The sequence below is a fragment of the Mastomys coucha genome, unplaced genomic scaffold, assembly GCF_008632895.1.
Source record: "Mastomys coucha isolate ucsf_1 unplaced genomic scaffold, UCSF_Mcou_1 pScaffold12, whole genome shotgun sequence".
Classification (NCBI taxonomy): domain Eukaryota; kingdom Metazoa; phylum Chordata; class Mammalia; order Rodentia; family Muridae; genus Mastomys; species Mastomys coucha.
Window position 1 is genome coordinate 46,420,878 of NW_022196894.1, and position 15,019 is coordinate 46,435,896.

Sequence of the window (15,019 nt, forward strand, 5' to 3'; positions counted from 1 at the left end):
CAAGCAGTCTCTGTGATCTTGTGATTCTGGGATCCTGGGATCCTGGGCTTGTTAGATCACCTGGAAGTATGTCTTTCTCTGTGTGTTGTGGGACTGGCTGCGGAGCATGCGCCCAAGGTGGGCGCTATGGTGGGAGAATTGGGTTCTGATGATGGCAAGTGACCTTGTTTTGTGTTGTTTATTTTCTCATGCTTGCCCCTCGCCATCTGGTTAACTCTAGTGCTACCTGCCCTTGCTAAATCTGACTGTATATGTTTTGGTTTTTAGAGACAGGGTTTCTCTGTATAGCCCTGGCTGTCCTGGAACTCACTCTGTAGACCAAGCTGGCCTCGAACCCTAGAAATCTGCCTGCCTCTGCCTCCTAAGTGCTGGGAATAAAGTTACCACTGCCCGGCTGTTATATGGTTTCTTAGCTTCAGGGTCACAAGGTGTTTCTTTAGGTCACAAGAGTAGGAAAAAAGCAGAGTTAGGACTAGAATGTAGGTTGTCTGCGCTCCTAGCTGTACTGCCTCTGCTTCCTCTCAGCACAGCTCCGAATGGCCGTTTAAAACTCCATTTATTATATAAATACTATAGATTCAGAATAGAAGATGAAATATCATGACTGGAACCTCCTACATTTGTAATGCAACTACAGACAGGAAATCCCAAGATTCAGATAGATTAATTTATTAACTTAGTTTGTGAGCAATATCAGAAATAATTACCAGTGATGAGAATTTCCCACTCTTCCAGGACTTACTCAACCTTTGAGTGAGTCCGTTAGAAGGGTTATGATTTCCTGTACTATGTGCATACTAGGAATCAGCAATGCATAGGTGTTAAAAACCCAGACATACAGTCAATAATTGTGAACCTAGTAAAAGATTTAGAATCACAATGTAAACTTGATTGGAAAATCCTATGCTCTATGTATATTCTAAGGAAATCATGCAGAAAGATACATAACAAAAGGACTTAGGGAAATAGTCTAGAAGGTCACAAAAGATCCATCATTTCCTGTACCTCTAGTAAAGATAGCCAACAGGGATCCAGGAGTATTGGCTCTTGTTATTTGATTACATTTCCATCTTGCTTTATGTAACTAATGCTACCATTACAGTTAATACCTTGTCAACATCTCCAGATTGTCCTACTGATATCATGCTTATGACAATGGCCCTAATGGCTATATTTTACATTGGTAATTTAGGTACAGAGGAACCTATTACTTCGTAAGTGGCATTTTATGAAATAAAACCAACTACCTTCACTTTGAGACTACATGTCACAGAGAGGTAGAAGGAATTATATCCAAAGAAAAAGGAATTAATTCCAAGGCACAACACCAAAAGTGCTTCCCATACTTCTTAAAGAAGACACAGTATGTATAGGTACTGAGTATGTCTCCTTAAACAAATAACAGCTCAGGACATGTCCACAGAAATGGTTTCAAAGTCCAGATGCTGGTCTACATTTCACTTAACCGATAGTGAAAGAATTCACCTACAATGTACTTTCTATCCAGTACACCTTAATAAGGAACCAATGGCTTTGAGCATGGCTTTTCTCTGGATATGCAGAAAATATTATAGCAAAAGGTGAAGACTTTTAATAAGACAAGCCATCCATTTTCTCAGCCCACAGAGATAGCAGACACAACCTGCAAATGATAAATCATGTCCAAAAAATGAATATCACTCTATTCCCTATGAATGAAAATAAGATGTGATTTATAATGCATTGTCCTATGTCTGCAGGCAGGCCTCAAGTGATTAATCACCTCAAATAAACTATTATTCAGGAGCAGCTGCTTAACGAACAAATTAAAAAACGTGTTTTTACTTAGCAATGCCAAATAGCTCTAGCTTATTGCAGACATGTAATAAACTTCAGCAACAAATGTTTGGCAATGTTTTATGTGGAAGATTACAATAATTGCTGTTTTTTTCCCTTTGCAATGCTGAAAATCAAATGTCAGGTCTTGCACATGCTAAGTAGATGCTCTTCCTCTGAGTCACATACCCAGCTGATATAGTGATTGCTTTTTGAAAAAAAAATAGTAAGTGAGCTGATAACTGACAGAATAATTTATCCTGAGTTTGTGGTCAAATTAGACTCTCACTCTGGACATGTCTGAAGAGGGACTCTAGCCACTAGGCATATTTATTGACACACCAAATTTGTAAAATATATTATTATAGCATCTATGGTCCAATTTTGAGCTTTCATTTAGACATTACACAGTCACTATTTTAAAAATGTGCTTACTTTGTTTACCTCAAATGCTTTGTGATCTAAGGAGATTTTAAAAGATTACTTTCTAAAATACCACATTACTTCTACCTGATTCACTCTTACTTCAATTCTGTAAGTTAAACTGTATTATTTATAAATCAATTATGCTACATAATTCTTCTCAGCCTCCAAATTCCATAATATAATATAGGGTTCCAACATCCAAATAAAAAAGTAGGCTATTGCTTTAAAACTAATAAAAGTTGTATTAAGGAACTGGGAAGTTACTAGGCTGGGAAAAGAGCAGGTATGGGGGTCTGTTGGAAGTTGGCATTGGCAAATGCTAGCTTGATTTACTTGAAATGCATTTCTTTGATTATGTAGAAATATAATTTCATATTCCATTGGCATCTGAATGTTACCTAAAACCATGAAGGAAAGTGAAATTATTTAGGGGATGAATAGTGGTAGAAAAGCTGTTTGCTGGAGGAGTGCTGACACTCTGGTGTTTTAAGGTTCAGGAGAAGAAGCTACTCGAACGGGGAGCAAAAGCAAAGAGGTCTGTTGGTTGCTCAGAGCCAGCGAAGTGAGCATTTCAAATAGAAATGCTTCAGATGAGGCCAGCAAAACAAAATTAGGATTCGACCTGTGGAGTTCATTGGTCAAATATGCAAGAGCTGAGTCAGTGGATTGGAAGTCCAAAGACTGAACGGCATAGATTCAAGACTTAAAAGGGAAAGGGAGAAGCCAGAAAACATAACCAAAATGAAGCTAGATAATCATGTTTGGCTGTGGTAGCTGTGTAGTGGATAGGCAGCCTTAGGCTGAGATTTTGTGTATTAAGATACAAGATCCAAGAACTGCAGAAAGAATATTAAAGCAGAAGGGAAAGGGGAAGCTGCTATGGGTGTTCCTCAATAGGGGGCTTGCTTGATTGTAACTTTCTCCACAACTCCACAGATTGATGCCAAGGCCCTTTTGCTAAAGATGGCACCCACACGATTCATTTAACATAGAGATGTTGATCTCATGCCTATATGGAGCCTGCACTCCAACATGCTAGCATCTTTCGTACAGGAAGGTAATCTGCATGCTATCAAAGGAGAAATGCGAACACCCACACAGCCCCAAACCCTTTGATCTGCAATGATGCCCTGCCTTCAAGGTATGCTAGTGCAATGGTAGCACAGAGCTGCAGGAGTAACCAGCTGATATTCAACCCGGACTTTAAGTCCCACTCCACAAGATTGAGTTATACCCTACACTGCTTGGGTGACCAAGAACCTGAGAGTAGATAGCCCAGTGACCTAGGATAAAACTAAATACTTCTGTTCTACTAAACAAACACAGCAATAAATGATTTGTAGTGTCATTTTGCTGTACTCCTAGATCAGTCCCTTGCTCAGTCCTTATCAGAGACTCTTCTTCCTGCAACAGATGGGAACCAATACAGAGATCCACAGCCAGACACTATGCAGAGAGTGAGAGACCTTAGTATACCCAACCTGAAGTGGAATGTCTTCATCATCAAATCTTTCCCCCAGGGATCAGGGAACCCCGTGGAAGAGGAGGCAGGCAGAGTGTAATATAGCCAGAGGGTATGGGGGACACCAGGGAAACAAGGCCCTCTACATCAACAGGAGAGATACACATATGACTTCACAGAGACTGATGCAGCATGCACAGTGCCTGCATGGGTCTGTACCAGATGGAGTCCTAGAGCTGAAAGGAGTACATGGACACATGCCCCAGCCCTAGCCCAGACTCTGTCTCCAATTGAGAACCACTTACAAATGAAAGTTTAGTTTTATACAAGGAAGTCTCACTGGGAAAATAAACAGCTTTCAAGAGTAGGAGGTATGCCCAGTATAGCTTCCAGCTCAGCAGATATTGTAGATCCAGAGAAAGTGAAGAGGGGAACCCAGTATGATAGACATCTGTGTGCTTTTGTCTAATAAAAGAGGCTTTGGTAATTCTAGCCCACCTCAAAAGAGATAATTTTCCACTTGTTCTTTCTTGACGGTTTTTAATTTTAATGAAAGAAGATTAATTTCCTGAGTCTCAATGTCTTCCTACAGAAGTATTTTTGATCTTCAATCCACATAATCAAGAAAAGTGGACTAGTTATATGTACAGAAGCTTGAGAAATAGTTTATCTTTTGTAGGTGGTATCTGCTTGGTATATTTAATTTTTGCCTAAATGGAGATTTAAAAACAACAGGCAATGGATATTTAAAGTATTGAATAACAGGCAATAGATGATTAAATCTTTGAGGAAACGAACTATCTCCTTCCATTTTGTAGTTTTGTTTTTTTGAAGACTGTTTTCCAGGTGACTTTGGAACATCCCTGTCTCTTTTGTAATGCTCAAGGATAACCAGAGTATGCAACAGAAGATGAAACACCATGGGATGAAGGGGAACTGGAAAAGCCTGGGCTTGGCTGCAGTCTCCATAGAGACAGGAGCCTTCACAGCTTTAGTTGTCATTTTGCCTCTGGGGTATACCAGCCAAAGCTGCCTGATTTCTGATTTTACTCATCTAGAAGTAAGACACATGCAGATGAGATGCTCTGCCACAGGCAGTTGTCCTAGCTACTGGGGACCATTCATGTTGTACTTGAGCTCTCTTTGTCCCTTGAAGCATAATTGTAAATGATAAACTCTTTTGGTGTAACATGTTGTATGTATTAGTGCCTTCCTCACTAAGCACAGCAGGTAGGAAAGTGGAGCTCAGCTGCAGTGGGTTGAAGCATCTAAACTCCTATTCATATGCCTGATGGTTGGCATGGTGATGGTCTTTGCTTTCTTCAAGGCAGGAGTTTACTCTTTGGAAATCAGTGAACTTAGTTTACATCTCCCTGATGTAGCTCTTATTCTTGAGTGATTATTTGTTAAATAAGTAAGTGCAACACAAGAACCAGCCTCATTCCCACATCTATAGTACAGATAAAAAGCCTAATTACATTGAGATGGGTATTGTACCAATTTTCCTCTCCAGCTCTTCTCATACTGATACCAATGCCATCAACTTAATTTTTAGCTAAACAATCAAATCACAAGACTTTCTATTACACTATATCTTTTTTATTTTGTTTCTTATCCTTTGTATTTTGAGGTAGGCTCACTTTAGGCAAGCCAATCTAGCCAGAAGCTCAGAATAGACCTTCCTGCCTGCCTTCAGGTGTTGAGAATACAGAGTAGTGCCTCCACCACCACACCTGGCAGGTTGTATCTTAATTCCTCTTCAAATGTCAAGAGTCAAGTTCATCAGAAAAGAGATGAGGGTTCTCATGTTTATCATCAGAAAATCATTCTTGATAGCCTGAAATTATCTCTAGTTAGAAGATTTCAGTATGAAGAATTACCACAAAAATTTGTATGCAGAGTCTACCTGCAACCATATCTTCTATCTATAAGAGACATTTTTCAACAGAGCATAAACTATTATAAAAAAGACCCATTAGAGTTCATGGCTTCAAATCCTTTCCTGTTCTGCCTTCTCTGCCATACCCTGTCCTGTCCTGTCCTGTCCTATCCTATCTTGTTCAGTTAGAAAGCTTGTTTAAAGATTTCTCTGTCCATAATCTGGGAAGATTTGAAGAACCCTGCAGAAAATTGTTCTTATTTGAATTGTAATTCCTAATCAGAATATCCAATATAATGATACATTTGGGTTATAATATATTATCCAGAAAAATGAAATTTCCTTACTATTATTTATGGCCTAGACTCTCTTTTAAAGATAGATTGAACAAGCTTGGCATGTTGGTGCATGTCTTTAATCCCAGCACCTAGAGACAGAGGCAGATGAATCTCTGTGAACTTCAAGCTAGACTGATCTACATAGCGAGTTATAGAACAGCAAAGGCAACAATGAGAGAAGCTTTCTAAAAATCAGCATATATTATATATATATAACATATATATATATATTACACTACCTCTTTTAACTAATCAAAAAAGTATGAAAGAGGTCTGTAATTAGTGTTTGCTGTTTCAGAGTATAAATTCATTACATTTCAATATTGATTAAAATAATTCTTAACAAACATCATGACGCTGTGTGTGTGTGTGTGTGTGTGTGTGTCTGTCTGTCTCTGTCTGTCTGTCTGCCTTTTCTATTTGGTTTTTGAGACAATGTCCCTGTATATCCAAGACCCACCTCAAAATTTTCTATGTAGCCCAGGCTTGTCATAAACTTTTGTCCATTTCTTTTTTTTTTCATTAGATATTTTCTTTATTTACATTTCAAATGATATACCCTTTCCCGGTTTCCCCTCCAAAAAAAACCCTTATTCCCTCCCCCTCCTCCTGCTCACCAACTCACCCTCCCCTGCATCCTGGCCCTGGCATTCCTCTACACTGGGGCATAGAGCCTTCACAGGACCAAGAGCCTCTCCTCCCATTGATAACCAACGAGGCCATCTTCTGCTACACATGCAGCTGGAGCCAACATCACTCCATGTGTACTCTTTGGTTAGTGGTTTAGTCCCTGGGAGCTCTGAGGGTCCTGGTTAATTCATATTGTTGTTCCTCCTAAGGGGCTGCAAACCCCTTCAGCTCCTTGGGTCACCTTTCTGAGTGACCCTCTCCACTGCTGTAATTATTGACATAAACCACCAGGTCTGATTATTTGTCTTATGGGATTTTATAGACTTCTTTCTACTCTACATTCTACAATGCCATCTAATCCTATATAAAATTAGACTGTACTCTTAAAGTTTCATCTTCATTATAGTATAGATATCTATATTAGATAGTGAGAGCTGTATAGATGTCAGATTAGGCTGTCTTTTTAATTGTCACTCAGCTCTTTGATTGACTCAATGTATTAATAACTGGGATCTATGATAGATGATCTCCAGTATTCAGATGCAAGTAAAAGAAATTATAATTTACTTTTCATTTGCATTTAGCCCAATTGGTAATATCTCTGAGACAAATCTTTAAGCAATAAAACATTTGTTACTTTCCTTATGAGTTGGAAATCATAATACATTATTCAGTTTTAACATACCTTGGAATGTAGTCATCAGAGTATCTATACATTTTATCTGAAAAACATTAAAAATAAACAAATTAAAAATGCTTATGCATTTTAAAAATATTTCATGAGGGGAGCTCATCCTCAGTGTAAATTAACAAAGTTGATCAAGCCACAAAGGCTATAACTAGTTGAACTGGGGGAAGATAAGATTTTGAGATGATTTGAGGGTATCCAGGGAATCCCTGTGATAAATTTTATTTCTAAAAATGGTAATCTCAGGGATTGTAGTGAAACTTTCAAGAGTGGAATCTAAGGGGAAATCCTCTAATCACTGAGAATGCTGCTATCAGAAGGGATTAGGCAGTTTCTTATGTGACTGCTTGGTAATTCTTGGAAGATAGTCGTGAATAGGAACAAAACTGAATGTTCCCTTCTGTCTCTTGGCTGGAGATGTAATCCGTTTCTCTAACGTGTACCCCTCCCTGCCATTGCTCAGTTAGCATCTATTCTGTAACTGTCCAAACTTTGAATTTCCAGGACCAGAAGCTAAATAAGACCCTTTCTTTATAAAAAGTTAACTATCTTTGGTGTTTTGTGTAGTAATATAAGTGATAAAGGCAGCTGCCTTTCTGTGCCAGTCAATTCTGTCTTGATAAGATAAGATGAAAACAAGACAGCTTGGACATAATACTAAGCCAGATGCTTTGTATTTTATGCACATAAAACAATGTGAAAAATCTGGGACTTCTATTCCTAACACTCTTGCCCTTGACCATTGTAAAACATGGACACATTTTCTGCCTTTGAGTTCAACCAACACTTCTGGGTTTTTCTGTTACTTCTGTTTTTGTGCATGTTGGTTCTAATGGACCTTTCTAACAACAACTATATAACAACAACAACAACAACCCAACAATTCTACTTGTCTCTCCCTTTCTCTTTCTTTCTTTCTTTCTTTCTTTCTTTCTTTCTTTCTTTCTTTCTTTCTTTCTTTCTTCCTTTCTTCCTTCCTTCCTTCCTTCCTTCCTTCCTTCCTTCCTTTATCTCTATCTGTCTATCTTTCTGTTTGTCTGTGTGTTTGCCTATCTGTAGGTACGTATCTACCTACCTATTGATCTATGAGAGTGGTCTCTATTCATATATCTATCCCCCTCTTTCTCTAAAATTTCATGGCATCTGATGGAATGAAGAAGCATTGTGGTAGTTCCATTTTATGCATATGGTGACAGCCTGCTAACAAAGACACTGAAAAAGAGGTGTAACTTAGTCTCTGAAACTACTTGAAGTATTAGAATGGCTTTTATATTGACCAAAGATACAATCTAAGAAAACAAAACCATGGAAGAAAGTATGTTCCAGTTCTCAGAAAGTAGTTCACACTGAACCCTGAAGGTGGTAGCTCAAAGGCCAATAACTTGTTAAATTCACATGTATATTTAAAAGTAGTGGGAAAGTGTAGGTTTTGAGTAATATTTTATGAAAGTAACAGATTCATAATAAATTATTGAAATTAATGGATTAAAAACATTCAAGGTATAGTTTTATGCTGAATATTAGCTTTATTTTAGAAATTTTATGGTCTATTCATCAATGATTTATATACTAAACTAGAGGTATATGTATAATGTGATATTTATCATATTTGAAATTCTTATTATTTAATATGGCATGGAATAAAAACTGAACTTTTACTAAAGTTATTCTATGAAAATAGAGACTGAAGCCATCTCTGTCTCTGACATCAGAAGCTAAATGGTCTTATAATTTTAATATCTGGAAAACACTGTGATTCAGGAAAGAATTAGTAGGAACCATTTACAATAATTTAGTCAATTTCCAAACAGTTAGGAAAGTTATTTTTATGTAAACTTATGTTATGGTGTAGACTTGGTCTCTCAAGAGTTTGTTAGCTGTTACAGAAACATTAATTAAAGTATTTATGAAAGTGATCACATTACTGGTCCATGTCAGTATTTGGGGAGGGATTCTGTGGATAATCAAATAAGGGATGTTCTTGCAGAAGATGTCTATTAAGCTGCTACGGAACCCAAGATTATAGAAGTAATCTACATAGGATGCCAGAAAGACAACATTCAGGAAATGTCCTACCACGACTACATGTAAAATATGAAGTTACTTTCAACTACTTTCAGATTATCATTTTGAATATGAATGTTGATGAATACTGAAGGGAGCCTAGAAAAGTCAAAAAGGCACATTTCAGTAGTCACAAGTTAGCAAAGTCAGAAAATATCAGAAACATAACTAACATCAATAAAAATAGAAGAGAACAAGATCAGAAAAATCATAAACTGGAAAAATAAAGCATGCTATAACACACATTTACTTCTATATTCAGAAAAAGGAACCAATTAGACTCAGACCATTAGGTACTTTTAAGATTTGTCTAGTGTCATGGTTTACATGAGAGCCGTCCCCCCAAATCTTGGGCTTTTGGACACTCCACTCGCTGTTTGAAGAGGCGTGGGAGGTGTATCCTCTCTGGAGGAAGTGTGTCATCGGGAATGGGCTCTGAGAGTAAAACCCTCACCTACTTCCAGCTCGCTCTCTGCTTTGTGATTGCTCTTAAAGGTGTGAGTGACTCACTTGGGCTTCCATGTCCCTTGCTGCCATTCCTCCTCACCATGACAGACTTGTATTCCTTTAGCCTAACTCTTTCTTTAGGAAGTTGTCTTGGCAATGATGTTTTATCCAGCAACAGAAAAGTAACTCGTGCACTTGGAACTTAAGTACAAGAAAGTAAACTCTAGGATGATGTGTCATGGACTATATTCGTGGTTAGGAATCAGCTAACATTGGATCTGGTACCAGCTCTTCAGGGCACTTGCTATGTGACAGTATGAAAATTATTCTGAAGCTATGCTTTATCAGTTCATCTGTAGAGTAGAATAGCGAAGCCTAGCATTATGGAGTGTATATGGAAAGTAATTAAAACAACATTAAGATATTTTATGAGATGACAAAACAATTTATCCATGTCATGTGTTCTAAATCCATATTATAGAAGCTACACATTCTCATTGAATTGGAAAGTTTCCTCATAAATAAGTTAACTAGAAACAGAGAAACATTTTTCAGTTATTAAAGTGGAATATATAATATAAATAAAGTTTAACTTGAAAGCAAATCACTGAAATTTCACCTTTACAGAGGGGCATTACCACCAGTTGAGCACTGATACTTGTAATAAAAAATTTGAGAATAAAAGTACAGAACATTGGGCTGAAGTGTAGCCCCAGTGGTAGAATGTTCGCATAGCACACACAATCCCCAGCACCATAGAAACTGGTCAAACTGGTGCACTTCTATAATCCCATCATTTTAAGGTCAAAATAGGAAAATAGAAGTATAAGGTCATTATCTACTAGATAGTGAGTTTGAGGGGCAGCCTTAGGTAGATGAAAGCTGATCTCAATATTAACTAAAACAAAAAAAAAAAGAATGTCATTTAGTAATAACAAGAATAATTAAGAGTCCCATAAAATATTTTCTCAAACTGGCAAACTATTTTATAAGATAAGGACTTCTAAAGTAAAAATGTAATACTTGTAATACGAATATTGGTGCCTAGAAAACATACTCTTACAATGTTTGAAAGAATAACTCTAAAGTAAGGAAATATAGTCAAGATGTTTCATCCCCAGAATAAAAAGGAAAAAGATCATAAATTTTGTGAGAAAAGTTAAATAAAATTAACTATGTACAAGATTGTATATAATAGTATCTGGTCATTAGATGAAATGAAAGGGGACCAAAGGTATATGACAAAATGAAAATAAATGGATACAGCATATTATACAGCAGATAAACTTCAGAAGAAACACTTTAAAGAAGACTTTGAAAGTCCCAGGACTACCAGCTGCATAAGTCTTAGAAAACAAATGTGTATTTGAAAGGTAGCTAGCTCATCTCTGCTTGGGTCATTTTAGTTGTATAGGCTAATAGACAATGATCTCTTGCCAAGCATGAAGGTGAGCAAGCTCAGATCTTGCAAAGACCTCCTCTGCTCCAAAGGTTTAGAAGTTTATTTAAGAATAAATGGCATGATTTAAACACTACCTACTCATCTCAGTGCTACACGGCCAAACTGAAAGCTGCACTCTGTTACTGAGCAGCAAAGTGTGCAAGATCATGAACCAGAAGAGCGAGGTAAAGTTCCCTCATCCTCCCCTGTGATATAGATGCAAGGCTTGTGGTTGGTATGTATCTGAGAAAGTATGCTGCAAAGACCTGGTTTTATGGTTTCCCTTTAGGGTGTCCACCCCTTTGTCATATTTTGTCACAGTTAAGAAATAGCAGTGCGTGACTGAAACTCTAGCACTGAACCTTTCTGATTCACTTTTGGTCAAAAACATGTCATAGACTAATGAGAAGAAGGTTCACTAATAAGATTGACATACAAACAAATCACACACTTGTTTAATCTTCTCAAATCAAAGAGGAAGAGTTGAATAAATAATATTCTTTGGATTTAATGAAAGAAAAAAGAAAAATACATTCTGATTAAGAAAAGCAATGAACAGACTCCTAAAGAACAGATTTGGACACAAGGTCCACAAGGTATAGTGACATGGACTGTATCCGATACAAACCAACCTGCTAAGTCCCAGCACCATCCTAATATAAGTGTACGTTTACTTTTCCTCACAAGACCCTTATGGTCTGCATGGTGCTTTCCATTGGCTGCAAAGAGGATACCGAGAGACAGAGAGCTTGCTACTTGCATAAGATCTGACAGCTGAAAGCTAACACCAGAGTGAATATCTATTCACACCACATTTGATTTGCTTTAGAAGCTATGCTGTTAATGATCAAGTGGCTGCCATCAATCAAAAAGAAAGGCATCATACATTCAAGTTATTATTTCCTTATTTCAATTTATTTTTCTCCACCTCACTACTGTTAAACCATAGAGCCCTTTATGGTGAGTCTGAGACAATAATAGCTTTGTATAATTTAAAAATAAATGATCAAATCTATCCTGCAAAACTAAATGGAGAGGGCCTGATTTTATTTGTACGATATAAAAATCATCTGGATATGAACAAATAAAATCTGATGCCTGGGCCACCAAAGATGAAATTGTAAAGCTTGTTCATATTGAGATAGGAAAAACTAGTGTGTATGCTTGCACCAGGCGCTCGGGCACAATTTTGATATTGAATGGTCATGTGACCTGAGCTATACCATCTACACCACTCATTCTCAAATACCTCCAAGCTTTCAAAATCTGCGTGACAACAACTTCCTGTCCACACCTGATGCTGGGTTATCACCACACAGGAAGCTCCTCCCAAGTGGATCAAGGACCCTCCCTCTAGTCTGATCACCAGTTACATGCTTCAGGCCAGCTTTCTGAGACATGTGTGCTATGTTTAACTTCAGTGTGCTAACTTAGTTTTGTCCCTTGTCATGAGTTTTATCTTTTCTTTTTAAAGTTCTTTTCTGACTGTTTATAGCTCTTGCTACACTTTCTCTGCCCTTCGATTATTAAGGCGCTTCACAGAAATAGTTGAGCTTTGGTTCTTTTGAGCACTGATCAGTGTGGTCAATGTGCACACGGTGGTGTGTGCAGATTGTGTACATGATAGCATTTTAATTATGACACGTGTAGATAAAAGCCACCTGGCTAACAGAAGGCAAAGCTAACAATGGTAATGACACTCTGACAAGTTTTAGATCTGTGGTGGAGTGACAGGCTTGGGTCTAGTCCCTGCCCAGTCCCATGGCTGGAGACCCGCAGAACTGAATAACTTCAGTAGAGCCATAGGGAGCAGCTCCTCACCTTTGTCATTGTCTCAAAAGACTGCCAGGCCCCAATTTGTTCATTTCGAGAAGCCCGTTTAGCAGAATAATCCCTTACAGCTGTCAATCCTGAGACGATCTTAAAGCTAAGTTTGGGAGCTTTGTCTCACATCTCCAAAGTGAATTCATTCTTAAGGGAGCCCTCAGGGTGAAAACAACACCAGATCTCTCATGGTTACAACAAGCCATCAATGACATCTCATAACAATATCTACGCCCGAGGATTTGCCTGGGTCTGCGTTTAAGCAAGTACCATACAATGATTTGCCAGAAGGTCTTACCTCGTCGCTGCTTCTCTACATAGTGGGAAACATTGAAGATCAATGATATAACCAGAGCCAAACCCAAGAAGGCAAGAAGTCCCCAGAGGTAGAAGGGGCATCCGGAGTTTCCTGGAAACAAAAGTAGATATGTCTGTGATGCGATGGCTTACTATACATCAGTTTTATTTCAGCTAAGGTCATGATTCAAACCACTGCATTTAACTGAGGCGGCAGTTTACATCAGTGAGTGCAGTGTTTGAGAGGTTAAGGTACTAGAATTGCTAGGAGTCTGGGCAAGCCTGAGCTATTTTGTAATGGTTTGTCTCAAAATTATTAAGTAAATGAATTAATTTCCTTTACTTGTAATGAATGATAAATCTACCAGGAGATTAATAAACATTGACAACCGGATATTTGCAGTTTTCAAAGTGATGATAAGTCCTTCAGTTCAGAGTGGTTAAAGCAAGTTTTTCATATTTTTAGTGTTAATAAAATAAAAGATAAATTCAGTAATTAAAGGGTGACAAATGGTGACTGATTATAAAAACTCAGTTCAAAATGAGGATTCTCTTGATCATCCCAGATCTTCATTTCATAGACTCTCCCAAGACTTTATTCTTCAGGTTAAAATGATTTCCCCCCAACCCTGCCCCCGCCAAATTGCTTGGTCCTTTTGTCAGACTCAGAGCTGTAACACACTAGATACTTGGATGAAACAACAATTCTGGAATCATGGTAGCAGCTTTATTAGGATGGATCACAGGACCTTTTCTCATTCCACTGAGAGTCCCGTTAATAGACAGGAATGAGTTCACTGCTGTGAAGGTCTCCCTTTCCATTTTACTTCTGAGTGATAAAAAGAGTTAGGTTGCTTATTGCCAGTCAACTACCCCAGATATTTTACAGTTACCTCCACACATTTATGAGCAACCATGAAGACAGTAGACCAGAGTTGGTACATCTTGATAGTCATACCATCATAACCCATGTAAATATGCTGATCTCAGAAGAGGAATTTTTTGATTATAACCAGTATCAATTAGATATCTTCCTTATGTTGGCATTTACACCTGATACCAAAGAATCAAAGATTTGAAATAAAACAAAACCAGCCAAGTCATTGCTTTAAGAAACTCTTTTGTGGGGAACATAGACGTTGTATGTATGAAAACTATAGGCTGCAAGTGTAAGTAGATATGAGAGATCATAGTCCTTCAGAGCCCCTACTCTCTAACCGTGAGACCAAGTCAGACACCATTTTAGAACCTTACAGGAAATTAAAATGTAAAATAAAAATATGTGTTTATTGCTAAACACAATCGTGTTAAAAACATTTGTAAAAATTAATTTATTTATTATCTTTTTGTTGTTGTTGTTTTCAGTACATCCTGACCTCTCCTTTCCCCACTCCTCCCTACTCCACCAGATCCACTCCTCCATTTCCATTCAGAAAAGAATAAGCCTCCCAGGAACATCCGCCAAATACGGCAAAACAAGATACAGTAAGACAAGGCACAGACCTTCATATCAAGGCTGGACAAGATGACCCAGTAGGAGGCAAAGAGTCCCCAAAGCAGACAAAGGGTCAGAGACATCCCCTATGCCCACTGGAAGGAATCTCGCTTCCTTTGTCTGTTTTTAAGTGTGAATGAGAATGCAGGGTGTCAATAAAAACATCTTTTACTTCTTTGCTTCTCTACTGTTTTCTGTACCTCAGATATGACA

General features: G+C 37.9%; 1 protein-coding gene across 2 annotated transcripts in view; it reads right to left on the reverse strand.

The window, feature by feature from the left end:
- The window catches only part of LOC116085965 (T-cell receptor-associated transmembrane adapter 1), a 34,498-nt gene that overhangs the window by 11,343 nt on the left and 8,136 nt on the right, over positions 1 to 15,019 (reverse strand). The window contains exons 2-3 of one of the 2 annotated variants that reach the window (XM_031364027.1): positions 13,313 to 13,327; positions 7,236 to 7,272 (exon numbers count right to left, since the gene is read on the reverse strand). In XM_031364027.1, coding sequence (XP_031219887.1) covers positions 7,236 to 7,272; positions 13,313 to 13,327 — 52 coding nt within the window. Of the gene's footprint in view, positions 1 to 7,235; positions 7,273 to 13,312; positions 13,424 to 15,019 lie in introns of both variants that reach the window. The other variant, XM_031364026.1, reaches the window with a different exon arrangement.